The sequence below is a fragment of the Amia ocellicauda genome, chromosome 20 (genome assembly GCF_036373705.1).
Source record: "Amia ocellicauda isolate fAmiCal2 chromosome 20, fAmiCal2.hap1, whole genome shotgun sequence".
Lineage (NCBI taxonomy): Eukaryota > Metazoa > Chordata > Actinopteri > Amiiformes > Amiidae > Amia > Amia ocellicauda.
This window is the reverse complement of record NC_089869.1, coordinates 7,998,401-8,010,675: the sequence shown is the minus strand read 5'-3', so window position 1 is coordinate 8,010,675 and position 12,275 is coordinate 7,998,401. Positions and strand designations below refer to the sequence as shown.

General features: G+C 42.6%; 1 protein-coding gene across 1 annotated transcript; it reads left to right on the top strand.

Annotated features, from left to right (window-relative positions):
• Positions 1–2,427: 2,427 nt before the first annotated feature.
• On the top strand, positions 2,428–4,119 carry LOC136715791 (serine/threonine-protein kinase N2-like). Its single transcript, XM_066693171.1, has one exon. It carries the CDS (start codon positions 2,451–2,453, stop codon positions 3,537–3,539), a length of 1,089 nt encoding a protein of 362 aa, XP_066549268.1. The 5' UTR covers positions 2,428–2,450; the 3' UTR covers positions 3,540–4,119.
• Positions 4,120–12,275: the final 8,156 nt, after the last annotated feature.

The following is a 12,275-nucleotide window of genomic DNA, read 5'->3' as shown; positions in this document are numbered from 1 at the left end:
CTAATCCCACCACCCGTGTGTGTGCTCGAATTTGAGTTAAATGTGTTGATTCTTGTATCAGACAGGCAATTCAGCTGTAACATCAGGTTTAAGGACACATAAACTGTAACACATACATTGTAAACTGTTTTATGGTCTACAGCTGTATACACATAATATTTCAACATTAGATTTTAAAATAATTTCTCCACTTTAATTGTATGCTTAATAAACCTTCAAATTGTAACACTTGTGTTACAGTTCTTAACCGTTTATTTACAGTGGTTTAACATTCAAGTAAAAAAAACAGTTTTCAACATTCATTATCATCGTTTATGGAAAGTCTGTAATATATTTTTAAAGTTGTGAACACTGATTATATGGTAGTTTGTCATTAAAGAATGAAACACATATTTCAACCTTCATTATTACAGTTAATTCACATTGAAAACTACAGACGTGTCCAGTGTAGCCTGTCTGTTCAGATACAGTGTCTGAGCGGCAGGATGCTCAGGCGCAATTGAGCGCACAGTTTGCACATTTGTGTCCACGTTGTCACAGCGCTGCCAGGCCGCTGCTTTGTCACCGACCATCCTGCAACCTTGCACAGCATCCTATACAGCCCACAGCACGAAAAGCATCTCAAACACAAGATCTGGACACACAGAAAAGTGTTCCTCCAACTCCACACGTAAATAAGAAACATGTCTTCCTCATGTGAAGGAGATGGGGGTTTAAATGACATGCTCTTTAGCATGTAGCAACAGCAAATGCACAGCCACACAATGTGCTCGCAGTCTGAGCCTTCAGCCCATGACTCAGTTCAGATTGAGAAAAGGGTATTATGTGTAGGCACATTTTCCCAACACACAGATGGGTATACCAGCTAACCTGTACCAGGCTGGCTCAGATAAAATCATCCTTCCCAGCATATTTCCATCAAGCCAGAGACAATTTGTGGCCAGGCCGGCACACTTTGGTTTGGATTAGCTGTGTGAAAAGGTTATTGCTGTCTTTTTTCCAGGGCACTTTAGTAGTATATTCTACACAATATTGTTTAAAAATGCTGTCAGTGAGCTATTTGAATGCAAACGTGTATTGTCCTCCACTTTTGTAGATCTCCACATCGATAATTGTGTGTGTGGACCCAAGTATCTCCAATCAATACCATCTCAGTACATGAATTGATTGTAGTACATGATTGATTTTGATATTCACTTATTCAGAAAATCCCATTGCGCATGCGTTTGGACCTCTCTCTGCTTTTGTTTCAAATGCTAAACAATGAGACACAGATTTAGTTTGCAAGTCTCCCAACTGCTATATGTTTGCATTACCTATATCATTGTATATCGGATTGCAAAACACACAGCGGGTGTCGTCTCATTGCTTTCTTGGAAACACGCTGCGGTTCACTTCATATGGTTTCATGCCTAATTCGGATTAGTCCCTACGCGTCGCGCTCAGTTTCACAGCGCATTGACAGCTGATGAGCGCAGCGCTGTCACTGCAGTCAGACACCGTGTTCACACTGCAGACTCGACCAATACAGTCACTGAAGACAAGTGTGCGCTGCTTCACTAGCACTCACTCGCCTCTGCGTTTCTCTGTGCACATGTGAGCGACATCACCAGTGCATGTGCGCACATATGGCTGATAGACGTGGCAGAGAGTGAAATGAATACAGTCCAGTCGTCTGAGCTATACTGTCGGTGCCGGTATTTTATTTTGCGTGGCTTGAGATGCGTCACTCATGACGCGTTTCTCCGCCCAGGGCCGCTGCGCTCATATTGACAGACAGGCCGCATCGAACACTTTCAAACACGGGTGCAAGTTTACACCGGCCCAGCAGCGTCACATATTAGTTGAGGCGGCCCTGGGCCAGATGCGTCCTTTCCCCGAGACAGCGGAGGAGATCCGCGAGCGAACTGTGCCCCACACGTCACCATGGCGACGTGAACGCTATGACGTCACACTGGGTCCCGATACATAAATAGCGCTGCTTGAGCCGAAGCATTCAGATCGTGAGCTCACCTGACAGAGTTGACGACCCACGACACGCCTTAGCGACCCGCCTGTTCTTGGACCATCTACCAGAGAAAATGTTTTTTCCGGGGAGAATCCTGCCGCTAGTTTTTCCAGCAGCGCTGGTGCTTATGGGCTGGTATTGGTATAAGTCGCGCAAGAACAAGCCCGACGCCAGTACCGACACGGAGGAATGTGCTGGAGAGGAGCTGCAAAAAACACACAGCCCAGCGGCCTCCTCCAGCGAAGGCAGCCACGCCCTTGAGAAAAGCTGCCCCCTTGTGATTGGCCCTGTGAGCAGGACGACACAGGAGGATGCAGAGGAGAATTCAGACTCCCTGAATGACCCTATTGATCTGGAGGAGGAGTTTGAATATCTGGAAGAGAATGAACGTCTGGAGGTCGAGTTTGAACGTCTGCAGAAGGAGGAGAATGAACGCCTGGAGATGCAGGAGTTTGAGCAGCTGGAGAAGGAGATTGAAGACCTGGAGGAGTTTGAAGATCTGGAGAAGCTTCTCGAACTCCCACAGCCAGATCTGACGGGGCAATTTCATTGTTGTCTGGAGGATTTCAAATGTGTCACTGTTCTAGGGCGCGGCGCATTTGGAAAGGTGCTGCTTGCGGAGTCGAGAAGAACCACCCAAAGATTTGCCCTCAAGGCCATTCAAAAAAGAGGGGTTGTTGACAGTCAAGATGTTGCAAGCCTCATGTGTGAGAGGAGCGTCTTGCAGACTGTGAGCAGCGTGCACCACCCTTTCTTGGTGAACTTCTACGGCTCCTTCCAGACTGAGGAGCACTTGGTCTTCATCATGGAGTACGTCGCAGGGGGAGACCTCACGCTGGACGGAGAAGCGATCACAGAGCCCCGGGCTGTATTCAGTGCTGCTTGTGTGGTGCTGGGGGTGGATTTCCTGCACAGGCACAATATCGCACACAGGGATCTGAAGCTGCCCAACCTGCTGATGGACAGACGAGGCTTCGTGAAGATTGCGGACTTCGGTCTGTGCAAGGAAAATATGGGTGCAGGTGACCGGACAAGTTCGTTCTGCGGGACTCCTGACTTCCTCGCTCCAGAAGTCCTGTCGGAGGAGTCCTACACCCGTGCAGTTGATTGGTGGGCACTGGGGGTCCTGCTCTTTGAGATGATGGTGGGCGAGTGTCCTTTTACCGGAGCCAATGAGCGGGATCTGTACGAGAGTATCGTGAATGATCCAGTGCCATTCCCCCAGCACCTGTCAAACGAAGCAGTCTCCGTCATGACTAGGCTGATGAGCAAGAATCCTGCTTGGCGGCTCGGGGCCGGAGAGCGAGGCGCCCAAGAAGTGATGCAGCACGCCTTCTTCAGGAGCGTGGACTGGCCTGGGCTGGAGGCACAGAGGGTAACGCCTCCATTTGTGCCCAACGTCAGAGAGCACAAGGATGTGGGCGATGAATTAACATCCGAAGCCCCAGTCCTCAGTCTTGGCTCCAGGGTCCTCAGCCCGGAGGAGCAGGACTTGTTCCAGGAGTTTGACTTCGTCGCGGACTGGTATTAAATGCCACTGGAGAGATGCCAACACTGGAACAAAGAATGACGACGCCACCCCAGGCAGCCCCATCCCGACTCCAGGACACCGCCTTCTCAGAGGGACCTCGTCTCCACCAGCACTGGAAGAAGTTTTTGGCTGTGGAGGAGAGCAGCAATAAGAAAACACATGTGGACCATCAAACGATTAGAGAAAGAAATCAAACAAGATAATTGACTGTAAAAAATTGGAAGTTGACTAAAGTTAAGGCAACCAGCTGCACAGTATAGTCAGCTTTTGGGCACAATGTTGAACAAACTAGAATTAATGATTGCTTTCATCGAGATTCCTTGCCCAGCAAATGCTATGAGTAAATTCATTTGTAAGTTGAATTAACATGAGATTAAACATTGCAAGGACTTAAAGGTTTATATTAGGAGGACTTGAATTCCTGGGTTGTCTTAAGACAATTTTTTAAACATTGCATTGATTTTAAGTATGTGTGAATAGAACTTGTACAAACAAGCTGAGTTTACTTAGAAAGGCTGTGCAGCTGGTTGCCTTAATATTGTGAGCTGATGCAATTTTGTTATCTTCTCACTTCATTGCATTAAGGACAGAAGACTTTCTTGCTCACTTCCAATAAAATGTTGATTTAAACAACAAACATTTCATGCACTTGAGTGTCATTCAAACATTGGTGGCTTAACAGCCACAAAATCCTATTCAAAAGAGAATACTGTAGCCTGTGCTTTAACCCTTACATGCATGAATTACAAGACATCCGTCTTCCCCCTTCCTTGAAATGACTGATCTAACAGTGGACAGGTCAAAACAGCTTTTCCAATGCATTCTTCTCAATCATGTTATGTTAGATGAGTGATTACTTCAAGAAGGGGAAGAAAGGATGTGAAAGGGTGTTTTCTAAGATAATTAGAACAGGACTTGAAAAGTGAACACTTGTAAACATTTGGTTTGGGCATCAACGTGGCTCTAAATAACATTTCTGAAAGTAAAATACCTATTTTCTAAAAATAGAAAAATGTACTGAAAGGATATAGGGTACAGGCTGAACATCCTATTCCATATATGCATGACAACACCTGTATTGTAGAAAGTCCACTACAGTGCTTTCTTTCTTTCATACCCAGAAAAAAATGTGATGTTTGTCACACCATACTTTAAATTAAACACGCTGCTTGCACATCCAAGAGGTTCTGTATATCCTATTTACAACCCAAAATAAGTAGAAATGTTCCCTGGTACACATAAAACAAACCAAAACTTGGTCAAACCCAACATGATGTTTGTCAGACCTTATTTAAACTGAAATATTTGGTTTGCACATCCAAGTGATTCTGTACAGCCTACATATTTATTTTTGAGTTTGACACCCCTGCCTTAAAGTATCTCAGTGTATCAAATACAGAGTCATGTCTGATGCCTTGCACCTCTGTTGTTTCCTCACACAATGTCTCAACTGATGAATCTTAACTCTCCACACTTCTAAGTGGGCCTGTAGTTGTAGGTGAATCATGAAAAACCTCTCGAGTCACAAGGCAATACCGGTTTTCATTTAAACCAGCAATGCAATGGGATCCTAAATTATCTCCAGTAATGCAAAGCACAGTCCCTTCAATGGTACTGCCATCAGAAAGAGGAAATCAATTTTCTTCTGAATTGTTCAGATCTTGAGGAACAAGACACCTTCTCCTGCCCAAAATCCTTCAAATCTTTCCCAGTGCAGAGCAAAGCCACTTGCATCTGTTATGGATCTGAACATTTCCGAGAGTAAAATACACAGCAAGGACTTTGTGTTTCTTCCTAGCTGAACCCAAGGGATCAACCCCTTCAAATGCATCCTGATACAAAATGAGTTGAAGACACAACGGACTGGATTTCAAAAGCTCACCATCATTTAAGTCACAAAACACATTTGGTTCAGAAGAAATGCAGTCTTCCCATACTCCAGTTCCTCCCCAGAGACAGCAGTTTTCACTGTGTGTACTGAGCAAACCGCTCAACTGGATTTGCATGTTGCAGGTAAACACTGTCAGGCTGAACCTGATTGAAGTTGTTCACACAGGACCGCCTCCTTCAATGCACTGTTTTAAGTGGATCTTCACAAGCAGCTTTAAACACATCACTGTGTGAATACAACGTGCTTACACATCAACACTAGCAGACAAAGCGCTAACTTGTGTTAAATCGCCAGTCCTGCCCTCTGTGTCCTCTGAACACCCATTTTAAAGCAAGTGCCAGGACTAAAAACTAGCGTGAAAATACAGCTGCTCAAGCCGGCTCTATTCACCGATATCCACACGACGCCATTGAAATGCCAGTTTACACCAGTCACCTCCTCCCCCTTTTCCATCGCAAGCTGTGTCCATAAAGGCCCAATTAGTAGTTAAATGACTTCACAGCCTTTTCAATATTGACTTAAAACACCCAAGTGTTTCTTCCTAATTGATGTAAATGTCAAAGACGGTACAATTGCAGAGCTTGCAGTCATTAATTTGCCTATTTAAACTACGGCTGTTGCAAAATGTAGTATTTTCAGCTCACTCACCGATATAGGATTCAGCCTTTGATGTTTAAATACGTTTTCTGTATTCTCCTACTTTTAAAAGAAATCTTAGTTATTCATGGTGACTTTTTTCTCTCCACACAAACCGTACACTAAAGAAACAGCATCTTTCCATTCCCTTGCAAAGCCTTGGCGCCAGACTGAGCATCATCTGATTGGCCAAAAAACCCGCCAAACACTGAGTATCAATACAATTATATATACATTTGGAGATGGTTTAAATATGATTTTTATTCAGATATTACATGCAAAATTCGAAATAAAATGCAAATTATATTACAAAAACATTTATTTCGGTTTTCCAGGTTCCCGCGTTCATCTGAGATAACTTTTTTTTCTCCGCCTATTATGATTTAAAATGATTAAACTTTTAAAAATATGAATGTTAAAGTACTGTAAATTAAATGGGACAATTCCCAGCAGGCACTGGACGTCATTTCCACGTTGTTTCGTGGTTGAAATGTAGTGGCGACGTGGATCAACAAGAATAAAACCGCTATTCAACGGGGATTTGGCAGCGATTCATCAACGAAGAAATAGACGTTGTGACAAAACAATCAAACAGCCAGATGACAAACACAATATCCTCTCAAACACATGCATTTCCACAGACGGTACTTTTATCATGGGTGTATTTGAGTGGCATGGTAAAAAATTCACACAATTCCCCTTAATACATAAAACATATATATGTAAGTGTGTGTGTGTATATATATATATATGTCTGTGTGTATATATATATATATGTTTGTGTGTGTGTGTATGTATATATATATATATATATATATATATATATATATGTGTGTGTGTATATATATATGTGTGTGTATGTATGTGTGTGTACATGTATATGTGTGTGTATGTATATATATATATATATATATATATATATATATATGTGTGTGTGTATATATACACTCACCTAAAGGATTATTAGGAACACCATACTAATACTGTGTTTGACCCCCTTTCGCCTTCAGAACTGTCTTAATTCTACGTGGCATTGATTCAACAAGGTGCTGAAAGCATTCTTTAGAAATGTTGGCCCATATTGATAGGATAGCATCTTGCAGTTGATGGAGATTTGTGGGATGCACATCCAGGGCACGAAGCTCCCGTTCCACCACATCCCAAAGATGCTCTATTGGGTTGAGATCTGGTGACTGTGGGGGCCAGTTTAGTACAGTGAACTCATTGTCATGTTCAAGAAACCAATTTGAAATGATTCGACCTTTGTGACATGGTGCATTATCCTGCTGGAAGTAGCCATCAGAGGATGGGTACATGGTGGTCATAAAGGGATGGACATGGTCAGAAACAATGCTCAGGTAGGCCGTGGCATTTAAACGATGCCCAATTGGCACTAAGGGGCCTAAAGTGTGCCAAGAAAACATCCCCCACACCATTACACCACCACCACCAGCCTGCACAGTGGTAACAAGGCATGATGGATCCATGTTCTCATTCTGTTTACGCCAAATTCTGACTCTACCATCTGAATCAACAGAAATCGAGACTCATCAGACCAGGCAACATTTTTCCAGTCTTCAACTGTCCAATTTTGGTGAGCTTGTGCAAATTGTAGCCTCTTTTTCCTATTTGTAGTGGAGATGAATGGTACCCGGTGGGGTCTTCTGCTGTTGTAGCCCATCCGCCTCAAGGTTGTACGTGTTGTGGCTTCACAAATGCTTTGCTGCATACCTCGGTTGTAACGAGTGGTTATTTCAGTCAAAGTTGCTCTTCTATCAGCTTGAATCAGTCGGCCCATTCTCCTCTGACCTCTAGCATCAACAAGGCATTTTCGCCCACAGGACTGCCGCATACTGGATGTTTTTCCCTTTTCACACTATTCTTTGTAAACCCTAGAAATGGTTGTGCGTGAAAATCCCAGTAACTGAGCAGATTGTGAAATACTCAGACCGGCCCGTCTGGCACCAACAACCATGCCACGCTCAAAATTGCTTAAATCACCTTTCTTTCCCATTCAGACATTCAGTTTGGAGTTCAGGAGATTGTCTTGACCAGGACCACACCCCTAAATGCATTGAAGCAACTGCCATGTGATTGGTTGGTTAGATAATTGCATTAATGAGAAATTGAACAGGTGTTCCTAATAATCCTTTAGGTGAGTGTATATGTGTGTGTATGTATGTGTGTGTACATGTATATGTGTGTGTATATATATATATATATATAAGTGTTTGTATGTATATGTATATGTGTGTGTGTATGTATAAGAGTGATGGCATTTTTTAAATCTGTTTTTCAGGTGGTTTAAGATACACCCTTAGAAGTAATGTGTAGAAATTCTACACAAAACATGTGTTAATAGTACTAGTATGACACATTTTGTGTTATTTTCTACACAATATGTGCAGTGTACTGTCTTTCTTCTAACACATGACAATAAAGTAATTTCAGCCAAAAAAAACGATGTTTGGAGTTTTCATTGTATGTTCATCCTGTGTTTTTTTCCTGTTCTGTTTTTGTATAGTTCACACCAAGAAAGTGTAATTTAGTTGTTTTATTTTCTTCTCACCCCAGATTAATCATGTTATCTGTCATCTCTCTCTCTTTCTGTGGTTGTTTGCCTTTGCTGATTAAATTGATATTGAAGGAATGTTGACAATTCAACATTGATTCCATTTGCAAATCCAACCAATTTTCAATGTATATTCAATGTTGAAATATGACGTTGAAACAACGTTGTTTCTAATGTATTTTGCCTGCTGGGTTAACAATTGTTAATGTTCCAATTTAATTGACAGTAGTTTAACACTTATCTCTTTAAAAGTTCAATCATTTAACTTCATTATTTCATTTCCTCAATTGCTTTAGCAAAATATCCGCTTTATAACATTACACAAATACCAATCCAGAACACAGTGCAACAATGATTTTTCTAACTAAAAGACATGTATTTACAGCAGAGTCGGCAGAATTTACAGAGAAGTGCAGCGACTCTCACTGTCCCTTCAAGTTGAACTTTGAACTCTTGCAGCAGCTTCCCCAGATGTTGACCATCATGGAGTTTGACAGTGAAAGAAGCTGTTCACATTATTACTGCATTATTTTGGAAAAAATACTAATCTGTGTGAAAATATGTATTAAGAATCAGGGTTTTGGTAGTTTTTATGCAGATTCTCTTCATCATTTTGAAAGCAGTTTCTCTTTTGTTGAAGATGTAAGATCACTGTTAGTATATGACCAGGTCACAGCTATGCAGGCTTGTGATACAGTTATCAAGCTACGCTTTGCCAGAGGTGGGTTTCTGTCTGGTATTACAGGGGAATTACATTGTTTTTTGTTGTTGCATATGTCTCTGTGTTGCCATAACTGTTTAAGTTAAACCATTTAATACATTTTTTTTAATATTCACAATCAATTGTGTTGTCAGGATGGACTTTAAGTATACCTACTCAAAATGTACCTCAAATCATAATATTAAGCTGTTTTGGCAAAAGTATAAAAGCAATTTATTTGTGGAACAAAAGAGGCCAAGTGAAGCCATTTTAACACACCATCAGATTGAACTGCAATGTACATTAATAATAATAATAATAATAATAATAATAATAATAATAATAGTGGGCCTAAACAGCCTTGACAACACAGAGAAGCATGCAACACAATACAGATCATTCAGTGGCACTTTATGAGAGCGTACAGTTTCACAGAAGGTGATGAGCATTACTAATTAGAACTACAAAATGAAGACTTGCTGAATGTTAATAACATAGTCCAGATTGGAGCTAATCCCACCACCCGTGTGTGTGCTCGAATTTGAGTTAAATGTGTTGATTCTTGTATCAGACAGGCAATTCAGCTGTAACATCAGGTTTAAGGACACATAAACTGTAACACATACATTGTAAACTGTTTTATGGTCTACAGCTGTATACACATAATATTTCAACATTAGATTTTAAAATAATTTCTCCACTTTAATTGTATGCTTAATAAACCTTCAAATTGTAACACTTGTGTTACAGTCCTTAACCGTTTATTTACAGTGGTTTAACATTCAAGTAAAAAAAACAGTTTTCAACATTCATTATCATCGTTTATGGAAAGTCTGTAATATATTTTTAAAGTTGTGAACACTGATTATATGGTAGTTTGTCATTAAAGAATGAAACACATATTTCAACCTTCATTATTACAGTTAATTCACATTGAAAACTACAGACGTGTCCAGTGTAGCCTGTCTGTTCAGATACAGTGTCTGAGCGGCAGGATGCTCAGGCGCAATTGAGCGCACAGTTTGCACATTTGTGTCCACGTTGTCACAGCGCTGCCAGGCCGCTGCTTTGTCACCGACCATCCTGCAACCTTGCACAGCATCCTATACAGCCCACAGCACGAAAAGCATCTCAAACACAAGATCTGGACACACAGAAAAGTGTTCCTCCAACTCCACACGTAAATAAGAAACATGTCTTCCTCATGTGAAGGAGATGGGGGTTTAAATGACATGCTCTTTAGCATGTAGCAACAGCAAATGCACAGCCACACAATGTGCTCGCAGTCTGAGCCTTCAGCCCATGACTCAGTTCAGATTGAGAAAAGGGTATTATGTGTAGGCACATTTTCCCAACACACAGATGGGTATACCAGCTAACCTGTACCAGGCTGGCTCAGATAAAATCATCCTTCCCAGCATATTTCCATCAAGCCAGAGACAATTTGTGGCCAGGCCGGCACACTTTGGTTTGGATTAGCTGTGTGAAAAGGTTATTGCTGTCTTTTTTCCAGGGCACTTTAGTAGTATATTCTACACAATATTGTTTAAAAATGCTGTCAGTGAGCTATTTGAATGCAAACGTGTATTGTCCTCCACTTTTGTAGATCTCCACATCGATAATTGTGTGTGTGGACCCAAGTATCTCCAATCAATACCATCTCAGTACATGAATTGATTGTAGTACATGATTGATTTTGATATTCACTTATTCAGAAAATCCCATTGCGCATGCGTTTGGACCTCTCTCTGCTTTTGTTTCAAATGCTAAACAATGAGACACAGATTTAGTTTGCAAGTCTCCCAACTGCTATATGTTTGCATTACCTATATCATTGTATATCGGATTGCAAAACACACAGCGGGTGTCGTCTCATTGCTTTCTTGGAAACACGCTGCGGTTCACTTCATATGGTTTCATGCCTAATTCGGATTAGTCCCTACGCGTCGCGCTCAGTTTCACAGCGCATTGACAGCTGATGAGCGCAGCGCTGTCACTGCAGTCAGACACCGTGTTCACACTGCAGACTCGACCAATACAGTCACTGAAGACAAGTGTGCGCTGCTTCACTAGCACTCACTCGCCTCTGCGTTTCTCTGTGCACATGTGAGCGACATCACCAGTGCATGTGCGCACATATGGCTGATAGACGTGGCAGAGAGTGAAATGAATACAGTCCAGTCGTCTGAGCTATACTGTCGGTGCCGGTATTTTATTTTGCGTGGCTTGAGATGCGTCACTCATGACGCGTTTCTCCGCCCAGGGCCGCTGCGCTCATATTGACAGACAGGCCGCATCGAACACTTTCAAACACGGGTGCAAGTTTACACCGGCCCAGCAGCGTCACATATTAGTTGAGGCGGCCCTGGGCCAGATGCGTCCTTTCCCCGAGACAGCGGAGGAGATCCGCGAGCGAACTGTGCCCCACACGTCACCATGGCGACGTGAACGCTATGACGTCACACTGGGTCCCGATACATAAATAGCGCTGCTTGAGCCGAAGCATTCAGATCGTGAGCTCACCTGACAGAGTTGACGACCCACGACACGCCTTAGCGACCCGCCTGTTCTTGGACCATCTACCAGAGAAAATGTTTTTTCCGGGGAGAATCCTGCCGCTAGTTTTTCCAGCAGCGCTGGTGCTTATGGGCTGGTATTGGTATAAGTCGCGCAAGAACAAGCCCGACGCCAGTACCGACACGGAGGAATGTGCTGGAGAGGAGCTGCAAAAAACACACAGCCCAGCGGCCTCCTCCAGCGAAGGCAGCCACGCCCTTGAGAAAAGCTGCCCCCTTGTGATTGGCCCTGTGAGCAGGACGACACAGGAGGATGCAGAGGAGAATTCAGACTCCCTGAATGACCCTATTGATCTGGAGGAGGAGTTTGAATATCTGGAAGAGAATGAACGTCTGGAGGTCGAGTTTGAACGTCTGCAGA